We start from the raw sequence: 24,032 nt of genomic DNA on the forward strand, positions 1-24,032 counted from the left end.
GACACCCGCTCTCCGCCGCTATCAATAGCACCAGAGTTGGCAAAGCAGGGATTCTCATACTTAGGTATGGGTCATTTGTAAATTGGGTCTATCTGGAAATGTACATGAGCTGAAGTTGATCCAAAAGATAAGAAGTGCGCCTGAAAGGCTGGTAATGTGTCTAAACAAAAGCAAAGAAATTTCTCTGAAGACAGAATTCATACTAACATAGATAGATTTAAGGAAGATGAGCTTGTCATAAGCTTGTATTTCATCAACCTGGAAGTGAACGACCTGGATTTGAAAAGAGAATTATGCATCAGCACTTGGTTATTCTGAAATCCTGATACTATCCAGATGCCAGATCCTATCAGCTCTCATATGACCACCAATTTCAAGAGAGATGCCAGGAACACAGTCTCTGGGCTGGCAGCACAATTTTAAATCATGTCATTTTAAACCCTTGTTGGTTTTTACAAGCCCTTTTTTTCCTGTTAGCCTAGATCTAAGTAAAGAATTTAAATCACCTCATATTTTAACAGGATTTTTAACAATCACATTTACATCTTCTCTAACAGATCAGCACCACATCTGAGCTCCTCTGTCTAAATGGGATACAAGACTATAATAGATGTGAGAATTTCAGGTCTTTTTCTAGATTTACAACTACAAATTAAGTAAAATTTATTTTTGAAGTACATCTTTTTCTGTTTTCTATATCCCATTTTCCCTATCAGGCAATGGATCTCCCTCTGTCGCTTTACATTCCCAAGTGTTCCTCCTATTGTGCTTCTCCACGCAGCATGGGTTGTTGCAGACTTTTGCTGTCCCATCTTCCTATGATCCATGTAGAATTCATTCTCCAAACATTCTAGTTTTAAAAGTTTGTTATCTTAATATAATAAAATATGTTTTGCAAAGTGCTATTAACCAACGGTGCTTAAGGATGATGTTTGTGTATATCACTGATTTTTGTTTATATATGTGTGTATGTGGGGTTTTTTGTTTATTTACTTATTTAACTACATTTATGGACACTTATCATGTGCCATGGACTGTGCCAGCAGTTTTACATGTGTTACATCATTTTGAGGTTACTTCAATGCTTCCTTTTCCTTTGGTCGTTCCTTAATTCATGGGTACCTCCTCAAGCACAATAAAAACTGATGCCCATATGAACTTCCTGGATACTATAAATAAAAGACTTAGTATATTAAAACACAGAGTAAATATTATAACAATAAACCAAAAATATAAGTAATGTTAAAATAGTCTTTGATAGATGATGTTGATGAGTTATAATGCATAATTCTGGTTTGATTTTTGTGTTCTTTCATTAGGACAAGAAATGAGTAAAGTTGGATTTTCATGAAACCTGACAAGACCATTAGGAAAGATGTTTTGGTCAAAGAGTGCTTTTCTGACTTCAAATTATAACTTGTAGCCAGCTTCCTGCTCTGTCATTGAACAAGGTCAGTTTTGGAAAAGTATGTGCTGAGGTCAAAGGTGAATCACACTTATGCCCAAATAAAGATCCTCCTTCTGTAAACTGTGGTCTTTTTACCATGGCTGCAATGTGTATAGCATAACAGTTAGACTTATGCAGACAAGCAGCCTTTTCTTAGAGAGAGTAGGTCCAGTGAAAAACACTGGCTTTAAAATAAGGAAGAAAGTAGGAGTGTGCAAATTAAATAAAGATAAATTGTTAAAGGTTAACTAGTTTCTCCTGGGGGTGTTATAAGCAAATGATATAGTCATTCTCTGGTTCTACAATATTTAGATGTTTTATTTCAGTCACACAGTGGGAGCTGAGAACAAATGTGGGTAAACCAGTTACAAAATACCTTCACAGAACATAAGCTAAAACCTATTTCCTTAATCCTTCAGTGTTGAATCATATGTTATGTCTGGACCATAAATGTGAAAAATGCCAAAGTAGCTCTGGAATTGCCATGGTTTGCTATACACACACACACACACACACACACACACACACACACACACACACAAGGAAAAAGCATATCCATCCTAAAAGCATGTTATCATGATAGCTATTGAATTAGTTTTCTATTATTGTATAATAAATTACTGGAGATTCAGTAATTTATTACTATAATAACAAATAAGTGCCTATTTATTATTTCCCAGTTTCTGTTGATCAGAAGTCTTGGCACAGTGAAAATGGATTCTCTGCTCAGGGTCTCTCTAGACTAAAAATCAAGGTTTTGGCCAAGCCATATTCTCATCTGGAACTCAAAGTCCTTTTCCAAGTGTTCAGGCTGGGAAGAATGTAGTTCCTTGCAGTTGCAGAACTGAGATACCTGTTATCTTGCTGGCTGCATTTAGCTCTTAACTCTTAATGGCCACCCTCAGGTCCTAGCCATGTGACCTTCTCACCACAAGATAGTTTACTTCTTCAAAGACAGCACTAGAATGTCTCTACACTCTGCTACTGTGGGAAGGAGTCTTAGTTAATACAACATAATCACTAGAGTAACTATACCATCACCTTTGCTATACAATAGAGCCTAAACAAGACAGTGACTGCCCACTGCATTCACAGGCCCCACCCACACTTACAAGGAGGGATTGTATAGCGTGTATGGGAGCAGAATCTTGAAAGCCATCTTAGGATCATGCCTAGAACAACTATCACTCAACATCAGCTGTATTCTAATTATATAACTAAGGAAAGAACAAAATTTTACTCACCTCCAGAACTTAAAAGTTGAATGCAAACAATCTCAAGACCAAGAATAGTGTTTTTCAAGAGAAAAAAAAAAACCCTATAAATGTCTATCAAAATAAGACACTCGGGTCTCAATATCAATATACCCTTTAAACTATATCTAGTAGAGAGGCAAATTCCTATACAGACAATAAGAAGATGGACTTATGGATCGCCATCAAAAAAATAACTGTACCTCACTTTTAGCAACCCTAAACTTTTAACTTCCCATGAAACCACCCCCTTTTATCACTATCTCCTTCCTCTTAGTTATTTATAACCAATAGCTGGCTAGAAGCAAATTGTAAAACTGACATTTTCTGAAGTAGGAATAAAATACTCAGATAACCACATTTTGTTTCTGGGGAATACACCCTGTACAATCACCTCCTTTTGAACATAAATATAATAGGATAGTCTCTTTTTGATTAGGTTATATTATACGTCACTCTCATGATTCCATTGTCATGTAAGACTCCATCTGAGCAAACTAGAGAGAGTCTCTTGCTAGCCTTAAAGAAGTAAACTGCTATGTTGTGAGAATCACATGGCTAGAGCTTGAGGACTTTCAGGAACTGAGAATAAGCCCAAACTGATGTCTAGTAAGAAAATGGGGACCTGAGGCATACAGTTGCAAGGAATTGAGTTTTGCCAATGACTGAATGAGCTTGGGAGAAGATCCGGTGCTTCAGATCACATCACATCCGAGATGACACCTCGGTGTTGGCCTGGTGAGACCCTGAGCACAGGGCCAGGCTAATGCCTGACTGGAAGGCTAACCAATAAAAACTGTGATAATACATTTGTGTTGCTTTACGCTGTTAATCTTGTGGTAATTCTTTATGTAGCATAGAGCACTAATATATATGCAAGTTGATAAATAAAGTAAACAAACTAGAAAAATTAGTTTTAGAAACTTTCTGCAGCAACAGCTTTCAATACAGAACCCCAATTGGTCTTACTGAGTAACGACAGAATTTTTCAGACCTTACATATGTACTGAAAACTAAAATACACCAAAGATAAACATACAGAGGTAGGTAAAAATAGGTTTCAAGTTGTTTGTATGGAAGAAGATATCCAGGTTATGATTATTAAAATAGCTTTATTAACTCTTTTGCATACTCACAATTTTGCCCACTCCTGTATTTTTGTGGTACTCCAGAGTATCATAGATGACAAACCAAAGCAAAAACCCCTTAGGTGATGAAAGATTGCCAACCCAGAGGGAATTTAATCATATAACTCCAACAAGGTTAAAAGAAAATATGAATAATTAATAATGGTAGATATTATGTGCATTCAGATATATGCACAAAAGCAAAGAGCACTTACTCTGAAACTTGTTCACTGAGAAGACTCGAGGATGATAGAATCCTGCTTTGCAAATGCACTGATAGGCTCCAAGCACAAATCCAAGGCCTTTAATTGGCATACACTATAAAAAAGAAAAGACAGTAATATTAGTTGATCTGAGTTTATTGCATAGTATAAAGATCCATAGATATTCATCATTGTAAATGGTAACAGAACTAACACATATTCTAGAAACAAAATATGTCTTTTTTTGAATTTTTATTTTGTTTGTTTGCCAACATACATTTTTTTAAAAGTAGCAAATTAAATTTCCTTTCTAAATATATGACATTACAGCTGCAGTTACCATACATTTTGAACTCATTCAGTCGTCATAGGGAGTAATTGCTAGACACAGTTTTTTTTTTTTTTCAGTGCCTCACATATCATCTTACTGCTTTAAGAGCTATTTACCTTCAAAGGCTATAAGAATATTTTGAAAATGATTCAATGCTAAATATTTTTTATCAGAACAAAGGTAGATAGGCAAGTAGATGAACAGATATATAGAATTTGATAATGTGAAGTTTCTTTTATGGATTAAATACTCATCAAATTTCATCCTTGGAACATGATAACACAAGTTAATAGAATAACAAAAGAAAAAATTATAATGCAAATTTAGAAGAGGGGAAAAAAAGATGAATTAGTGATCCCAAGTGCTCCTTACCTAAAATCTGTTTACAGATCTAAAAATAGATCTGTAAAATCTATTCTACATGTACATAAAAAGAAGAAAAACAATGATCAGCTTTCCAAATATATTACATTAACAGACATAATGAACATCTCCCAAAGGCTTAAACTTGGCTTCTTTCAAGAATATCAATCAACTTCAGCAAAATTCAACTTAACATACTTCATTTGTGCTATATTGAATTATAATGCATAAACACAAATAACTTCCACTAAAATACAAGTAGCACATCAGGGAAAAAAATGGGGGGGTGTTTCAAGAACCATATGAACACTGAAATTTGTTTTCTTTTTGCCATTATAATCTATTAAAGGAGCTTGGAATCTAGGAGATTTTAGTTATAAAGTATCCCTCTGGTACAAAGCCCTTCAGAGTTAGAGGGTGGAGGAATTGAGCAAAAATGAAAAAGGACTCATGGACATGAACAACAGTGTGATGTTTGCTGGGAGGAGGAGAATATAAGGGAACTAAATGGTAATGGAAAAAATATAATAAGGATTAAATAAAAACAAAATAAATAAAATAAATAATTTAAATAATAATTCTGCAATCTAAGTTTAAATGATTAGTATTGAGATCAACATTACACATCACGAAAACTCCAGCAAATAGGAAAGTATTTATATATAAATAGTAAGAGCTAATATATGTTCTAAGTACACAGCAATATAGCAATAAAATTTTTGAAAAAGAGCTTTTTAAAAGGCCTTCTTGAATATTTATTTCACTAATATCCCCTCTTTTTTTCATCTTATACACACTTATATCCTGCTATTGGAAACATGGTCAGAGCAAAATACGAGGGCAGATAAAGACTAGTCAATTCAATTGTGTTTGCAAGTATTTATGAAATAACCATTATATGCTTAGAAAATTTCTACAGAACCTAATTAAAATAACACATACTATTCATAAATATCCAGTTATACAACCAGTCAAATCATATTTCTGAACTATTGAATACATAAATAAAAAGGCGATTATAACATTCACTTTGGAGAAACACTAGTATTGTGGAAAGAGTCTATTATTTGTGGTCTGTCAGAAAATACAGATTTGAATTCTGACTTTATCTCTTACTAGTTCTGTGAAGGTGAGCTGTTCTCTTCTTTAAGCCTTAATTATTTTATATTTGTGTGCATAATCATTCAGTCAGATGCAGGTACAGTTTGAAAAAGGTAACCATGATGTCCTAAAAGGTTAAATATGGGGTACAAGAGGAAGAAAAAAATTAAGAATGAGCCTTCAGGTTGGGCCTGAGCAATCTTAACAATGGAGTGGCCATCACTGAGCTACAGGTAGAGTAGATTTGAGAGAAAGAGCAATTCAGTTTTGCAAATGTTAAGTATGAATCATCTATTTGAAATTTAATTCTAGACATTAAATAAGCAGTCTGCTAAAGTATTATGGGGTTTAGAAGAGACATCTGGTCTGTGTAATTTGGGATTTATTTATATAAATATGATAGACAAAGCCAGAAGATCAGGTAAGATGACATCACTGAGGGAATGCCTGTAGGCAATGAAGGAAATAGGTGAGGCTGAGGAGGCTTCAGTGCTAAAAGGTTAGGCAGAGAGGAAAAAGCAAAAAATACCAAGAAGAGCAATTCAGTGCAGTATCAACATTTCATTAACGAGAATATGCTACTATGAGCATAACATGTGGAATTTGTCATGATTTGCATTTATTAAATATTAATCTAGCAAAGGCTAATCCAGGTTAACTAAATCTCAGATACTAAGAATACGATAGTACATTTCAAATATTTTGCCTCACTGTAATTTGGATGTTAAAGCTATGCATTAAAACAGCATTAATTCTCAGATAGTATGACTCAGCTCTGCAACAGTGGCTCAGTTGAAAATTTTAAATGTTTAAAGTATATCTAAAAGCTTATTAAAGTAATAATATTTTTGCTATAAGCTAACTCTAGAGTTGAAAGAAAAATGAAGATTTTTAAAAATCTAGTTGATTAGATAAATATTGCCAAATATAAAGCCCCTTAAACTTAAAAAAAGACTTCCTAAAATTATTATGGAAACACAGTGATATAAATTATTAGATACTTCAAACTCTTTATTATATCCTTAAATTATTTTATATTATAAAAGTAAAGGAAAAAAAGTCAGTTAAATGCAGTAGAAGAACATCATCCTGCCATACATATTCTCAAACTACAGGGCCTACATGGAACTTAGGGCAGTATTGCTTACATACATTTGCTTTGGAGTATTCAAGTGATCTTGGATTATTTTTCTATTAATGATTTTAAGTTTGTATTCAGCTTTCCGTACTTTTTTTTTGCACCAAACTGCCACCATCATTCCATAGCTATTCTAACTGGCACCTCCTAACCAAACTTATACATGATTAATATGAGGCAATTAGTTCAGTGGTCAAACTAGTTTTTTTGTTTTTTGTTTTTTTTAAATATCCATATGAATGGTGTAAGTACGGTGGCTACTCAACAAATGTTAGAGTATTTGAAGAGGTTCTGCTTTTCATAATTTTTTTCTCAGGAATTTAGAATATAAACATAGATCCTCACTTAATACAGGAGAAAATCTTCAAAATTTTACTCCAATTTAATATGCATTTAAGATGTTTATTTTAGATATCCAACATATTTATTTTAGATCGTTAAGATTTAAACTTTATACTTTATAGAAGTACAAGAGGGCAGAAATAGAAAAAGCAGCACTTCTTCCATGAGGGTAGCTGTTCTGTTGTAGCTTTTGATAAACAACGGGCTTCTTGTATTAAAAATTATAGTATCCCTGTGAGTAAGGCAGCTGCTCACAATATTGGGTGCCCTCTTTGACGAACCTTACTGAGCCAATCAGTAAAGATTTTTACTAAGGAGAGCCCTTGGGAACCCACAAAGTCAGGTTCCAAGGAGTAATCCAGATTCAGATGGGAAGAGATTGTGGTCAAGAGTTTAGAACAAATTGGATGGATTCCTAGAAACATACAACTTACCAAGTCTGCATCATGAAAAAACAAAAAAATCTAAAATACATAAAAGGACCTATAGGACCTTCTAGTAAGAGATTAAATCACAAACCTCCCTACAGAGAAAAGCTTCAATGTGTAATTCAATCAAATACTTAAAGAAAAACTAGTACCAATATTCCTCAAGCTCTTCCAAAAAATTGGAGAGGACATTTTCTAACTCATTTTATAAGGCCAGCATTACCCTAATACCAAAACCGGACAAATATATTATAAGAAAAAACAAAAGCAAACTACAGACTAATAATCTTGAATAATAGTAATATGAAAAGCTTCAACAAAATACTCACAAGCTAAATTGAACAGCATATTAAAGGAAATGTACACCATAATTAAGTGGGATTTATTTCAAGAAGTCAAGGATGGTTCATAATACAAAGATCAATCAATGTGGTATTCTACATCGACAGAATGAAAGGCAAAACTACATGATCATTTTAATTAATGCATAAAAAACATTTGAAAAAAAATCAGTACCCTTTCGTAATAAAAACCCTCAAAAAACTAGGAAGAAGGAAACTACTAGAACATAATGGCCAAATATGAAAAGCCTATAACTAGCACCATATTCTGTGGTGAAAGTTTTTCCTCTAAGATCAGAAATAAGGCAAGGATTCCCACTGTCACCCACTTCTATTCAATAAAGTACTGGAAGTCTTAACCATAACAATTAGGAAAAAAAAGATATAAAAGGTCTAAAAAGAAAAGCAAAAAGCAGTCATCTCTGTTTGCAGAGGACATAATCTTATATGCAGAAAATCCTAAAAATTTCACACACACACACACACACACAAACAACTGTTAGAACTAATAAGTATATTCATCTGAGTTCTAAGATACAAAATCTTGTTGAGTTTCTCTATACATTAACAATAAGCAATCCAGGAAATATTTATTTTTAATTTCATTTACAATAACTTCAAAGGGAATAAAATACTTATAAACTCAACCAAGGAAGTGAAAGACTTGTAAATTAACAACTAAACATTGCTGAAAGAATTAAGTGAAACACAAATAAATGAAATGATATCTGTGTTCATGAACTAGAAGACTTAATATTGTTACAAATTCCCTTACTACCCAGGTCAATCCTCATTAAAACCCCAAAAATTCCCAATGGCAATCTTTGCAGAAATAGAAAAATACCACTTTATGCTTCATATGGAATCTTAAGAACCCCAAATAGTCAAAACAATCTTTATAAAGGACAAAATTGGAGGTATCACACTTCCTAATTTCAAACATATTACAAAGCTATGGTAATAAAAAAAAACTGGGGTGCTAGCATAAAGGCAGAGATATAGACCAGTGGTACAGAATAGAGAGTCCAGAAATAAACCCTTATATATGAAAGTGAAATGTTTGCAAGGATGCCAGGACGAAGCAATGGGGGCAAGGACAATCTCTTCAAAATGATATTTAGAAAACTGGATAACCACATGCAAAAGAATGAAGTTGGATATACTTTACATCATATACAAAAGTTAACTCAAAATGGAATAAAAACCTATGCAGAATGCCTAAAACCATAAAATTCTTAGAAGAGAACACAGAGGAAATACTTCATTACATTGGATTTGGGAATCATTTCTTACTAAAAGTATAGGCTACAAAAGCAAAAAAAAAAAAAGAGCAAATGAGTCTATATCAAACCTGAAAACTTTTAAATTTTATGTTATGTATTTTTTACCATGATTAAAAATATTTTGAAAGAGTTTAGAGTAAAATGATCCTTCTTCCTCAATGACGTATATATAAACAATACTGTAGAGGGAAGAAAAACCAAAAACCAGAAAGCCCGATGCTATTAACCAGCTCTGCTCTCGCTTCTCTAAATTTGCTTAGCCCAGGAACCGCCACCAGCTGCTATAAGCCTTCAGACAAAGGGCTGACCGTTACAATCTCCTTCCGCGCTCCCTCCCAGCCCGGGGCGTTCTGATCCTTTTCCAGCCCAACGCCAAGGCTTATAAACCCCGGCCTAACCCCACTTCGGGGCTCAGAATTTGGAGACTGCCTCCTCTGAGCCCTCGTGCGTGAATAAAGGCTTACTCCGTTCCCTGAACCGTGTCTGAGTCTATTTTCCTGTAACAATACAAGTTATATTTGCAACATATAATTGGCATGACATATAATTCACGTCCACCCTGGTAAATGTAATTGCAGAACAAAACCTGGTCAGCTTGACAGTCATGGGCATTTTGTATGGAGGTACTTCTACTGAGCCCTGGAATGGAGAAAATTAGATAGGTAGAGGGGAATATTGTTTGGCATTTGATGAAAACAATGCTTGTGCCCAAGAATAACATTTCCATATAATTCTTAAAAAACAAAACAAAAAAAAAAAACCTAACTTGAACTGAAAGGAGAAGGCAAAAAATGCAGATGTAACAAAATTCATGTACTTCAAAATGCCCTAAAAATTGACATTTAAATACTTTTTTTTCTTTTTTAAAAAAACTCTGCTATGGAATCTGCCCAAAATATAAAACACTGTCTGGCTTCTCTGAACTGAACACCATAAACAGAATTTAACATTTTCTTTAAGAGTCACAATCATTACTTTTAACAACAGGTTAAAGCGCTGAAACACACTAATGCCCTCTGGAGCTATTGAATGTTTATGGCTATTTCTCATACACTAAATAGCCCAGACCACTGTATTAAGTTCTTACGCTTAGTTTTTATGTTTTATTTTCTTTTCCCTTATTCATTTTGAGGTACTAATTGTCATATTTTAGTTATAAAATATGGACTTCCTTCTAGAAGTGTATTTTCGCATTTAATTTATGGTTATAATTCCTTGTATATGTGGAAACTACATCACCAAAAAGCAAGTCAAGAATATGTGAGATAAGAAACAACAAAATAAAACTAGTTCATATTTACTGAGTGTTTCATATAGGCCAAGCACTGTTCTAAGAACTGTACAAGCTGTGCCCTGGCCAGGGAGTTCAGTTTGATGAGAGCGTTGCCCAATACATTAAGGTTGCAAGTTCCATCTCTGATAAGGGCACAAACAATGAATGCATAAATAAGTGAAACAACAAACTGAATATTCTCTCTCTCCCTTCTTCTCTCTCTCTGAAAATTAATACATTTTTAAAGAGAACTGTAAAAGAATTAACACATTTAATCCTATAATAATTCTATCATCTCCATATTGAAGATGAGAAAATTTAGGTACAGACTGCTAAAGTAACTTGCCCAAAGTCATACGGCTAGTAACTGGCAGAGCTAGGGTTCAGCTCAGGTAGTCTGGCTCCAAAGAGAGTAATGACTACTCTCCATGAAGTAAAACTACAGTAGCATTGTATATACAGGAGCAGGTGCTACATTGGTCACTTGGAATCTATTTTTATTGGTCCAAGACCTTTATTTTTCCATTTCAGGCAATATTCCAAATGGATCAGTTTGCTGCATCATTAAGGTTCAAGTAAATGAAAGTTATTATTTTTAAAATGTATTTATAGAATATATTTTAAGAAACACATTTAACTCCTATACCTATTACAATTTTAAAAATGGGCCTCTCACTTCCCAACACAGAGATCGCAGCTCAAATCTTAGAAAATGCATCTTCATTTGAGGGCGTCCAAGTGGAGTATCTCTTGTTTACCTGAACTCCTGAAAACACAAACCCCTTCGTGTCTAAGGAGAATCATGAGGCCAGTTACGAGATGCTTATTCCCAAATTAAACTCATCAGCATAGCAATAGGAACCAGGGGCTTTCGAGGCAGCCCAGACCTCACATCTTTCTCTTTGGAAACACACAGCCCCGCCCTGCTTTGACAGAAAACTTACCTAATTGCAGAAAGGATTTCCTGCTGTGTTGAATTGACTGAGCCTTATTCAAAAAGCAGAGGACAACACCACAGAGGCATAAAGAAAGATGAAAGGCTTCGTACTGCCAAGATGATGTAGTAACTGGGTCTGCTAGGTTTTTAAAAGACAAAACTTTTTATCTTTCTTTTAGTCTTCCTACATAACTTAAGAAGAAATACAGTGAAATTTTGAATCTGTTAATTTGGGAGTGGGTTTTGGAGGACTTGGTACTAAAACAGGTTAATTACACTAATATCCAGGGGCTCTTCTCCAAAACTATTCGAACTTTATTAAAACAAAAGGAAAACTTTCAAACAGAGGAAATTGAAAAGTCTTCCAAGCAGTGATAGGGTACACATCACCCACATATTTTATCAAAAATATTTCAGGAAAACAAGAACTCATGAATAACAAATAATGTATTTCACCAGAGGGAAAAAAGAACTACATTGTACCTCTGTTATTCATTAGTTCCCAGAACCTGGTTTAAAAAGCATGATAGACTGAAGAAAGGTAGGAGGTGGGGGAGTTGAGGAAAGGGAAATGAAAGGATGTTTTCTTTTATAATATCGTTAAAATTAAAAATTAAATTGTGTTTATGATTAATTTTTGAAATGTTTCTTTATATTCAGTGGAGCCAGCTCTCACAAAACAGGGCAAAAAGATGACAACACAGCATCTGACGTGGACACATTACAAGCCTACAAACTTCACCCTGATACAGAGAAAGATGGGTTCTTTGTAGGGGTTTGAAATTGACAAGGGAAATGTCTAGACTATATCTCATTGACTGAGCAAGCCCACTTTTCCAGATTCCCTTACAGAAAAAGCCCAAAATGCTTGATAACCTAAGTGCTTAATATGTTCAACACTTTTTAAAAATGAAACACTGTCCTTCACTAAACCTCCAATTCACTGTGATGCATCTATGCTCTACTTTTGACACCCTATGCTTTTTGTGGTCACAGTTTATGAGCACTGGGCACTTCCTTTTTATTCTTTTCTTAATTAAGCTCCCGCTTACTGAACCCCAACCCATCATATGTTATCTGCTACAGCAACAAAGAGGAACAAAACCACGGTCTAATTCTTGGAGAATTTATAATCCACAACCATAAAAGCAAAGTCAGGGCTGTAATATGTTGCTCTTCCCTGTTCACAGCTAAACGGCTTCATTAATGTATGTTCGTGTTTTTAGAAGTTCATCTTTAGACATTTTTCTAGAATAAATTGTTGAAACACATACTGTTGTACTAAGAACAGAAATTAATAGGATACATATAATACGATTTCAATTCTATAAAATTCAAAAACATAAAACTTTCATAAAGTACTGTTTAAGGATACACATGTATACATATATGAAAATATAAAGAACAGAAGTGATAAACATAAAATTCAGGATAATGATTACCTCTTGGTGTGGCAGATGAGTATAGAATGAAGGAAGAGCCTATAGAGAAGTTCTGTGGTACTGGTAACAATCTATTTTTCAAGTTCGATGGTGGGCACAATTTCCTTCACTGCAATCAATACCTACAACTCTTAGTACAGTGCTTGGCATATAGTAGCTACTCAATAGATATTACTGAAATGATGGCAGAAAAGAAGGAAGGAAACTGACTTTAGTTTCTGGCTATGACATACTACCTTGTAGCAGGCTGAAGTTCCCACCGGAAACAATAAGGACATGTGGAGAAAATAAATGAATGCTGACTAAAGGAAGGAAGGAAAGATGGAAGAGCAGAAGGGAGGGAGGGAGGGAGAAAAGGGAGGGAGGGAGGAAGGAAGGAAGGAAGGAAGAAAAGAAGGAAGGAAGGAAGGAAAGCAGGCAGGCAGGCCCACATATGTGGAAGCACAAGAAAATTGCCAATAGAGCCAAATTAAGGGGTCACAATCCAAGAAAGGGAGAAATGCATAGAAGTCCTCCATTCTGTATTTCAGTATCAAACTGAGTATTTGATGACATGAGGTACTAGGGGAAGACTGAGAATCCAGACAGATGGAAGCTGGTAAGAAGTGGAATAGGCAGCAAAATTTTGGTAATCACATAGGCTTGAAGAGAAAAAAAAAGTCAAGTTTGGGGCTGCAAAAATACTCAAACCTAAAAGATAAAAATCCATGAGAGAACATAAGTGCAAAGAAATGAGACTGAGGTGATTTCTCATTGTGTTTTTAATTTGAATCTCACTGATGGCTAGTTATGTTGAGCATTTTTTTTTCATATGTCTATGGGCCATCTGTATGTCTTCCTTGGAGAAGTGTCTATTCAGGTCACTCATCTTTTAATTGGATTGTTTGTCTTCCTAGTGTTGAGTTGTATTAATTCTTTGTGCATTTTGGAGATTAAACCATTATCAGATGTGTCATTGGCAAAAATATTCTCCTGTATCACTTCATACCTGTCAGAATGAATATCATCAATGAATCAACAAACAAAAGTGTCAGCAGGGATGTGGAGATAAGGGAACCCTAATGCACCGTTGATGGGAGTGAAGTCTGGTGCAGCCCCTGTGGAAAACAATATGGAGTATCCTCAAAAAAATAAACATAGAACTCCCTTTTGATTTTCTGGGAATATATCTTAAGATTCCTGAAACAACAATACAAAAAAATATATGCATCCCTATGTTCATAGCAGCACTATTTATAATAGCCAAGATCTGGAAACAACCTAAGTGCCCTTCAGTAGATGAGTGGATAAAAAAGCTGCTGTACATTTTTTACACAATGGGATACTATGCAACAGTAAAAAAAGAAGGAACCCTTACCCTTTGCAATAGCCTGGATGGACCTGGAGAAATTATGCTAAGTGAAATAAGCCAGTCAGTGAAAGACAGTACTACATGATCTCGCTTATATGTGGAATCTAATGAACACAATAAACCAACAAACAACATAGAAACAAAAGCATGAATACATGAAATAGACTGACAGCTGCTGAAACATGGTGAAGGGATTAACCAAAGAACATTTATGTATGACCCATGAACATGGACAATGATATGGGGATTGACTGAGGGAAGGGAAAGAATGGGTCTGGATGGAGGTGGGAAAAGGGAGAAGAAAGCAAGAACAACCATAATAGCATAAACAATAAAAAAAAAAAGAAATGAGACTGAGCCTCAAAATTTTTTCTTGATTTCTTAAGCTGTCTAAGGCAAAAGTCAAAGAAGCAAAGTAGAAACTGAAGCGAAACTTAGTTGAGTTTTTGACACTATCGCAATGTTAAACTTCTAAATTGGAGTTTAGGCTCTTCCAAAGATGAAGGGTTCTAATAAACATCCAAGGTTCTCAGTGAGCCCTCTAGAATGTTATTCCCTATAAGTGAGATTGAATAAGGAGTAGTCTGAGCCTTTTATAGACTACTGTTCATCTTTGAGACAACGCAAGTATTGATTGGATCGATGTGATCTGTCTCTATCAGTTTCCTCATCAGAGATAGAATAAAACCTCTTTGCAAGAAAGTAATGCACCCAGAACCATTACAACAACACAATGTCTGGCACACAATCTTAAATTAGTTAACACACCAAGAAAAAAAAACTGATACTATAAACAGATCCACAATCAGCAGGTACTCAAGTTACTGACACAGATTTTTAAATAACTCTAACCAACAAGTGCAAGAAAGAAGAGGACAATAACACAAAATTTCCCCCTAAGTGAACAAATATCCATTTTTTAGGAAAAGAACAAAATAGATATCCTGGAACTAATGAAACCAGGATTGGACACCAGAAAAGAAAGAGTAAGCCCACTAGGAGATAGATTAACAGAAAATATCCAGTTGGAAGCTTGAAAAAGAAAATGAATGGAAATGTAGAAAAAACTACAAGGGACATATGGAACATAGAGAAGAGACATAATGTACATGTATCCTTAGAGTCACATAATAGGAGAAGGTAGACGTAATATTAGATGAAAGGTATCTAGCTACCAATTCAAGAAGTGCTATATACCCAAAAGTGGATAAATATACATCATAGTTAACTGCACAACCAAACACACCCCCCAAAAAAATCTCAAAATATCCAGAAGAAAAAACAAGCATATTTATAAATGAGTAGCAAGAAGTTTGACAGCTATATTCAGTACAGGAATAATAGAAACCAGAAAATAATGGAATGACAACATTAAAGTGCTAAAGGAGTAAGAATAAACAAAAACACTAGAACTGTATTCAAAAAAAAAAAAATCCCTTCAAGTGTGAATGAACTGAAGATGATTCAAGCCAAACAAAACCCCAAAAAAATTCCTCTTCACCAGATCTATGACAAGAGAAATGTGAAAGGAATTTTCAATTGGAAGGCAAATTATGCCAGATAGCGCACAAAAAATGCAAGATAGAATGAACTGCAATGGAAAGTAAACATGTGGGTAAATCTCAATTAGTATATACTATACAAGACAGTAATACTAAGAATAATGTCTTACAGGCTTTTATTACACTTTGAATTAAGTGCATGCAATTAAAAGGTGCCGATATCTTATTTTGTCTGAAAAAGGTAAAAGGAATAACCTATACTAGTTTTTAATAAGCTAAGGATGCATGTTGTAATCCATAGAATAAGTACTAAAAGTATAGAAAATAGTATATAACAGGCGAAGGGGGGAAAAGTGGAATAAGAAGAAGAAGAAATATTAGATTAATGCCAAATGAGAGAGAGAGAAACATAATGGGATAGAGAAAACATAATAAGATGATATTTGTGAATAAAATAAGGAAGGAAAGAAAAATAGAAACATGAGTGGGCTATCTGATTTCTAACAGTTATTTCTTTAAAATTTTGCAATCATTGTTACATGGTCTTTGCAGTGATAATTAGAGAGCAATTTTATAATTATATTGAGTCCATTCATTTTTTATGATCTATGTTTACATTTTTAGAAAAGAACAAAACAGACCAAACTAATGTAGGCTGTTAGAAATAAAGATAGCCATTACCTTTGAAATGGTATGGGTGGACAGTGATTGCAAGAGAGTAAAAAGGGACTTTTTTGCTGGAAATGAGGCAGGAGATAAAATAGCAAATCCTGAGACACTGCAGCTGTTATTGGTCAGCATCCTGATTTCTGAGAAGCACCTTGTGATGCCTGATAATAATTAGCATTGTGATTTCCTCCCCGAGTGGGCAATCAAGGAGGATGGTGGGAAATCACATGTGTAGACACTTAAGTAAAAACCCTATAAAGCTGGTAACTCATCAATGAAAAAGAGCTATTCCTTGGCCAGAGATGGCCTGTTCCCGTGTTTTGGGAAGTGTACTTTCCTTAATAATTATTTCCTGCTTGCTTTGCTTTACAATATCTGTGTGGTCAGTCCAAATCTTTGTTCACAGCCGCCAAGAGCCTGGACCCCTTCTCCACCTGCACCAGTTTGGTGAGCCAGCCATGAGAACGTCTGTGAAAACGCTGGAGAGGTAAGACAACTGCTTCCACCCTTCCTGGTGGTCGGAGGAGACTCTCATTCTCTCTGTCTCCTTTATGCTTTCGCTCCTTAAAGAGAGTTTGCCGCTTTTGTGTGGGCATGGGTAAGGCAGTTAAAAGCCAGTAGGGTGCCTGCGACATTAAAAGACTCCAGGGTGAGGGTTACCTAGGTGTGGATCAGTGTTAGAAACTACCTCCCGACCAGGCATAAGACAATGTCCATGTAACGATATCCATGTAACAATATCCACTGTGTAAAACATAACATTGCCCTTTCCCCACGGCTTTCTATTCAGGACTATTGTAACTCTCAGAAAAGGTTGCTGGGTGCACCTCCCTTCTTCCCAAGCCATGTTTCTCCTAAAACTTGCTTCACCCATGGCCTCTCTATTTTGCACCTTTTCGCTGTAAGTGTTTACTGCATTTGCTGTATGTAGGTCAAGGAAGGTGAGCCCTTTAAAATACTTTTGAAGTCCTTCCCAACCCAGTTTAGGTTTGTAAAATTAATAAACTAGAATGCTTCTTTCTCCTATGCAGAGGAATCAATTATGAGGAGGTGAGTTAATAGCAGAGGAATAGTTCAAGTTAAGCAGAGGAAACTATTTCAAGTGAATGAACTATGAGAAGCAGAGGAGCAGAGGAAACTAGTTCAAGTTAATCAATTCAGAGGAAACTATGGTAGTTTGAATTAAGCAATTATGAGGAGGAGAAGAGAAAATGAGCCCAAGGTAACCAATTACAGTCCTCTCCCTACAACTCCCTGGAGGAGTCCAACGTAAAGAATCAATTCCCAAGTTAATCAGCTACTAGGAAACTAGCCCAAGTTATGAAGAGCAAAAGAAACTAGCCCACTTTAAACTAGCCCAAGTTAATCACATAGCAGAGGAAACTAGCCCAAGTCATGAGCAAAGGAAACTAGCAGAAGCTGATTTTCTTACCAAAGTCTCTGAATTAGATATCAGGAGAGAGTACCATTAGTCCATGGCAACTCCAGTTTGTTTTCTCTCTCAGTTTCTCCAGTTTTGCCAGAGATGCCTGGTAGTTTAGAATGGTGGGATAATGGGGGACGCCCTGTAACCCACTAGAACAGTGGATAACTGGGGACACCCTATAACCCACTAGGTAACTCCTTTGGCAAACAATGAAAGACGCCTGTAGGGAGCCAGGAATTTCTGCTTTTTCTTCCTCAAGTATGCCAGGGGCAAGATGGGAATACGCCCTCTGTCCTCTCAGAATCCTCGTTGGGATGCATTCTTAGAAACTCAAAAAAATTTCACCCTGAAAAATCTAAAGAAGGAGAGGTTAATTTTCTTTTGCAATATAGCTTGGCCTGAATATAAACTAGGAAATGGGGAAGATTGGCTTGAAAATTATGACACCATACTCCAATTAAACCTGTTTTGTAAAAGGTTAGGCCAATGGTCAGAAGTTCCCTATGTGCAAGCCTTCATGGCACTGTATTAAAATATAGCCCTCTGTTCTGGGCCGAGGGAGGCAGCCCCTATACGGGTCAACATGAATTCCTAGTTGGCCCTTCTCTAAGTTCCCCACCTGTCTCTCAGGGGGAACTAAGTAGGCCCCAGAGTAGGTCCCACCTCAGAGGAATTAACCTCTCCTTCATCCTACTCTCCAATATATCCAAAATTAGTAGCTGAAAAGAAACCCAGTCCAACAGGGCATCCTTGGAGTAGAGCCTCATATCTCCCCACTGCTCCTACCTTCCTGCCCCTAAGGGAAACAGCAGGCAGAGAAGGCCCTATTTGGGTCCATATACCCTTTTCAATAACTGACCTGCATCAGTACAAAGATAGACTAGAAAACTTCTCCAAGGATCCTACATGCTTTACCAGTAACTTCTAAACCTTAACCCTTGCCTTTCATATGTCCTGGAGAGACCTTATATAACCCTGACCACCTGTTGCTCTCCAGAAGAGCAACAAATTTGGGAAGAGGCCCACAAACATGCAGACCAATTACTTGCTCAAAATCCTAATGATGTAGGACCAGCAGCTCAAACAGTCCCTGATCAAGAGCATGATTCTCAGGGAGGAAACAGAAACAGAAACAGGAACACCATGATTTAGTTTATTAGCTGGGATGAAACAGTGCTTGTAAATTATGGCAAGATCAGAGAAATAGCACAAGGAAAGAAAGAGAATCCTTCTCTCTTCCGTAACAGGCCAGTTGAGGCATTCAGGAAATATACAATTCTAGATCCATTCTCTCCGGAAGATCAAGAATTAATGAAGTAGCATTTCATTAGCGAGTCAGCACCTGATATTCATAGAAAGCTTCAGAAATTATAAATGGGTCCACAAACGCCTATGGCCCAACTAATAGACCCTGCCTTTTTGATTTCTAACAAATGAGACCTTGAGAAAAGGGAAGTACAGATCCAGTGTAGGAAAAAGGGGGAGGGAAGGCAGGCCATCTTACAAATTAATAGTGCTGGCTGTTAGCAGCGCCATTGGCAATGTCCAGCCACCTCAAGGTAACCCGGGAGAGCCACAAAAACTTCGAGGGCAAAAAGATTGAACATGCTTTAAGTGTAAACACCCTAGACACTGGGCAAGGGATTGTATGAGGCCACCCCCAGGGCCATGTCCCATGTGAAAAGGTACAAACCCTGATCCCTGGCACTGGAAGGAAGATTGCCCGCATTCCCAGACGGGAAAGCGGTCATTACTTAAGGCCATGTCAGGACTTGAGGATTTCCAGGGTACAGACTGGCCACAGCCTATACCAGCATTTCGATCTCTCACAAGGAACCCTGGGTAACCCTTGATGTAGTAGGTAAGAAAATTAACTTTCTTGTTGACACTGGGGCCACTTACTCTGTCCTCAATTCTTATAGTAGACCTCTCTCATCTAGTTCAATTAATATTATGGGGATTGAAGGAAAATCTCTCTTGTTACTACATACTGCCTGTCAATTTGAAAGCCAAATTTTAAAAACATTCTTTCCTAATTACTCTGCCGTGTACTACGCGGTTGCTAGGACAAGACCTCTTGGCCAGATTAGAACCATTTTGAAGTTTCAGGAGGTCCCAGTTAAGATCTTTAAAATTATGTTAGCCAATAAAAGAAAATTAGAAAATAACATCCCAGAACAAATTTTACAGAAAGTAGGTCCTCTAGTTTGGGACTCTGGAGTTCCTGGAAAAGCCAAGACTGCCCACCCAGTTCAAATTTGCTTAAAGCCTGGGACAGCCTATCCCCGTAAGAAGTATCCTATCATCCCTAGCTGATGTGGCTCAGAGGATTGAGTGCCGGCCTGGGAACCAAAAAGGGTTGTCGGTTTGATTCCCAGTGTAGGGCACATGCCTGGGTTGTAGGCAGGTTCCCAGTAGGGGTTGTGTGAGAGGCAACCACACATTGATGTTTGTTTCTTTCTCCCTCTCTTTCCCTCTCTAAAATAAGAAAGAAAAAGTATCCTATCAAATGAAAGACAGACCTAGGGGGTCTGCAGCTTATCATAGAGAAATTTGTAACACACAGGCTGCTAGTACTTTATTAATCCCCCTGCAATACTCCAATCCTCCTGTTATTAAACCGACAGGGCTGTAGAGATTGGTGCACGATTTAAGACTAGTTAATGAGTCTGTTGTTCCCTTCCATCCTCTTGTAGCCAGTGCTTACACCATACTCACTCAAGTACCAGACTATATACTCAGTGGTATGTAGTTGTAGAATTAAATGATGCCTTCTTTTGTATCCCTGTCCATCCGGATTCCTAATACCTGTTTGTATTTGAGTGGACAGACCAAATAAACAATGATCCATCAGCAATATATCTGGATGGTACTACCATAAGGGTTTAGAGATAACCCTCACCTGTTCATAAGAGCATTAGAAAAATATCTTAAGGGAATTAAAATTACAAGGGGCAGCTGTCTTACAATATGTTGATGATATGCTAGTATGCAGCCCCTTTAAGGAAGCCTCAGATTGTAATACTATCCAAACTCTGACCTTCCTTGGGGATGAGGGATATTGAGACTCTAAGAAAAAGGCCCAAATTACCAGACAGAAAGTAAACTTATATTTAGGATATTTCTAACTGCAGGATCTAGAGAACTGTCACAAGAAAGACAAAAACAATCACTGAGCTAACACCATCTGCTACCAAACAATGACTCCACTGTTTCTTAGGAATGGCTGGATATTGTAGAATTTGGACCCCAAGCATGGACTAATTATAAAACCTTTATATGAAGCTACTAAGGGATCAGATACTGAACCCATTATATGGGGAAAGGAACATGATCAAGTTTTTAATAAAATCAAGATGGCCACAGTCAAGGCCCTGGCCCAAGGCATCCCTAACTTAAGCCTTTCTCTTTGTATATTGCAGAGAAGCAGGGACAAGCCTTAGGGGTCTTAGTATAATTCATAGGAAATGAACCTTGACCTGTTGCATATTTCTCTAAAGCCAGACACTGTAGCAACCAGGTGGCCTCTGTGTCTAAGAGCAGTTGCAGCCACAGTCATGCTAAGAGAGGAAGCTGCTAAGTTAACTCTTGGGCAAAAGTTAGAGGTCTTAACTCCACATCCAGTATAGGAAGTACTTGAAATGAAAGTGCATCTCTGGCTAACAGATTATCAGGACTTTCTTCTGAACAATCCTGAAGTAACTGTAAAAATCTGGAATACTAAAATCTAGCCATATTAATGCCTATAAAATCATCTCCAGACTTAATCTATTCCTGCTCAGAGATTATTAATCTTACCTATTCCAGTAGAACTGACTTGCTAGACCAACCCTTAGAAAACCCTGACGAAGAGTGGTTCGCTGATGGAAGCAGCTTTGTGAAAAATGGGCAGTGAAAGGTGGGTTATGCAGTAATTGGGACAAATGTAATAGCATAATGAATAAAATGTAATTTAAAAAATAAATAAAAATTTCACACACACACACCTCTCGAGAAATTCCAATCAAGCTATTGGGGTGCCAAAAACACACAGGGGAAAAAGGGACTTGTTAGGCTTCTGGACAAGGGCCATCTGCTCACCTGTCTGACAGGCACCGCTTTTTCTGTGATAAACCCTCCCCTTCAATAGCAAACCTTCAATAGCAAATCTTAATCTGCATTAGGCTTTTAGTTTTTCTCCTTTGAGTATGATGTTAATTGTGAGTTTATCATACAAGGCCTTTATTATGTTGAAATATGTTCCCTTTATTCCCCCTTGGCGTGTTGGATTTTGTCAGATGCTTTTCTGTACCTACTCATATGATCATATAATTTTTTATCCTTCAATTTGTTCATGTGAAGTATCACATAAATTCCTTTGCAAATATTGAACCACCTTGCATCCCTGGTATAAGTTCCGTTTGATCATGATGTACGATCTTTTTAATGTGTTGAATTCAGTTTGCTAATATTAAAGAATTTTGCATCTATATTCATCAGGGACATTGGCATATAATTTTTTTTTTGTAATGTCTTTGTCTGGTTTTAGAATCAGGATAATTCTGGCCATTTAGAATGAGTTTGGGAGCCTTCACTCCTCTTGAATATTTTGGAATAACCTGAAGTGTAGGTGTTAATTTTTTTAATGCTTGGTAAAATACACTTGTGATGCCATCTGGACCAGGACTTTGGTTTGTTGGAAATTTTTTTATTTTTGATTGTTTTTTTGGACATAATTTGTCTGTTCAGATTTTCTGCTTCTTGATTCAGCCTGAGAAGTCCATATGTTTCTAGGAACTTATCTAGTTCCTCCAAATTGTCCAATTTGTTGGCATATAATTTTTGGTAGTATTTTCTTATAATGCGGTAGGTAGATAAAGAAGAGGATCAATCAGCAATTTGGAAGATGAGGTAGCAGAAAACACCCAATCAGAAGAGTAAAAACAAAAAAAAAATGCAAAAAATCAGGAAAGTTTAAGGAATCTCTGAGACAACATGTATCATAACAACATCCACAAAATAGAAATACCAGAAGGAGAACAGAGGGAGCAAGGAATTGAAAACCTACCTGAAGAAATAAAGACCAAAAAGTTCCCTAATTTTGTGAAGGATAAAGACACAAGTACAGGCAGAGTCCCAAACCAGATAAACCCAAATAGGCCAACATCAAGGCACATCATAATTAAAATGGCAAAAGTTTAGGACAATGGGAGAACCTTAAAAGTAGCATGGAAAAGATAGTTACCTACAAGGGAACTCCGACAAGACTGTCAGCTGATTTTTCAAGGTCAGGGCTAAGAAATATCCACTTTCACCACTTTTATTTAACATTGTATTGGAAGTCTAGCCACAGAAATTGGGCATGAAAATGAAGTAAAAGACACTCAAATTGGAAAGGAAGTAAAATTGTCATTATTCGCAGATGACATATTATAAAGAATCCTAAAAATTCAACCAAAAAACTACTAGAGCTGATGAATGAATTAAGTAGCAAGATACAAAATAAATGTAAAATATTATAGAAATTGGTTCCATTTCTATACACCAGTAATGAACTATCAAAGAGAAATTAAGAAAACAATTTAGCTCATAATTGCATCAAAAAATACCTAGGAATAAATTGAACCAAGGATGTGAAAGCTCTGTTCTCAGAAAATTATGAGACCCTGAAGAAAGAAATTGAAGATATAAATGGAAGCATAAATAAAAATAATTAAAATTATGTTGAAATATCCATACTACCCAAAGCAAAATAGAGACAGACTCATAGAGAGCAGGCTGATGGGGTTGGAGGCCTGAGTATGGGGAGCTGAGGAGGGTATGTGTGGATAAATGGCGATGGATGAGAGAAAAAACTTAATGGGCTCTGACAACAGAGCAGTGATTTCTGGAGGGTCGGGGAGGGCATGTGGGGGAAAGTGTAGGGGAGATAAATGGTGGTGATGGAGACACACACTATAGTGTACAGGTGACAACAGAAACATTCATAATTTTGATAACGACTGTCACCCCAATAAAAGCAATAAAAAGGGAAAAATGAAAATCTTGTCATGCTTTTTATTCATTAGATTAGAATGAGAGAAAGACAGAAATTCT

General features: G+C 36.3%; 1 protein-coding gene across 1 annotated transcript in view; it reads right to left on the bottom strand.

Annotated features, from left to right (window-relative positions):
• GPR158 (G protein-coupled receptor 158) overlaps positions 1-24,032 on the bottom strand; it is a 353,177-nt gene that overhangs the window by 163,265 nt on the left and 165,880 nt on the right. The window contains exon 3 of the mRNA XM_054592528.1: positions 4,043-4,145. Within this exon, the coding sequence (XP_054448503.1) occupies positions 4,043-4,145 (103 nt within the window). The remainder of the gene's footprint in view (positions 1-4,042; positions 4,146-24,032) is intronic.

This window comes from Pteronotus mesoamericanus, unplaced genomic scaffold (genome assembly GCF_021234165.1).
Source record: "Pteronotus mesoamericanus isolate MK-2021 breed Mesoamerican mustached bat unplaced genomic scaffold, CSHL_Meso_final contig_130, whole genome shotgun sequence".
NCBI lineage: Eukaryota > Metazoa > Chordata > Mammalia > Chiroptera > Mormoopidae > Pteronotus > Pteronotus mesoamericanus.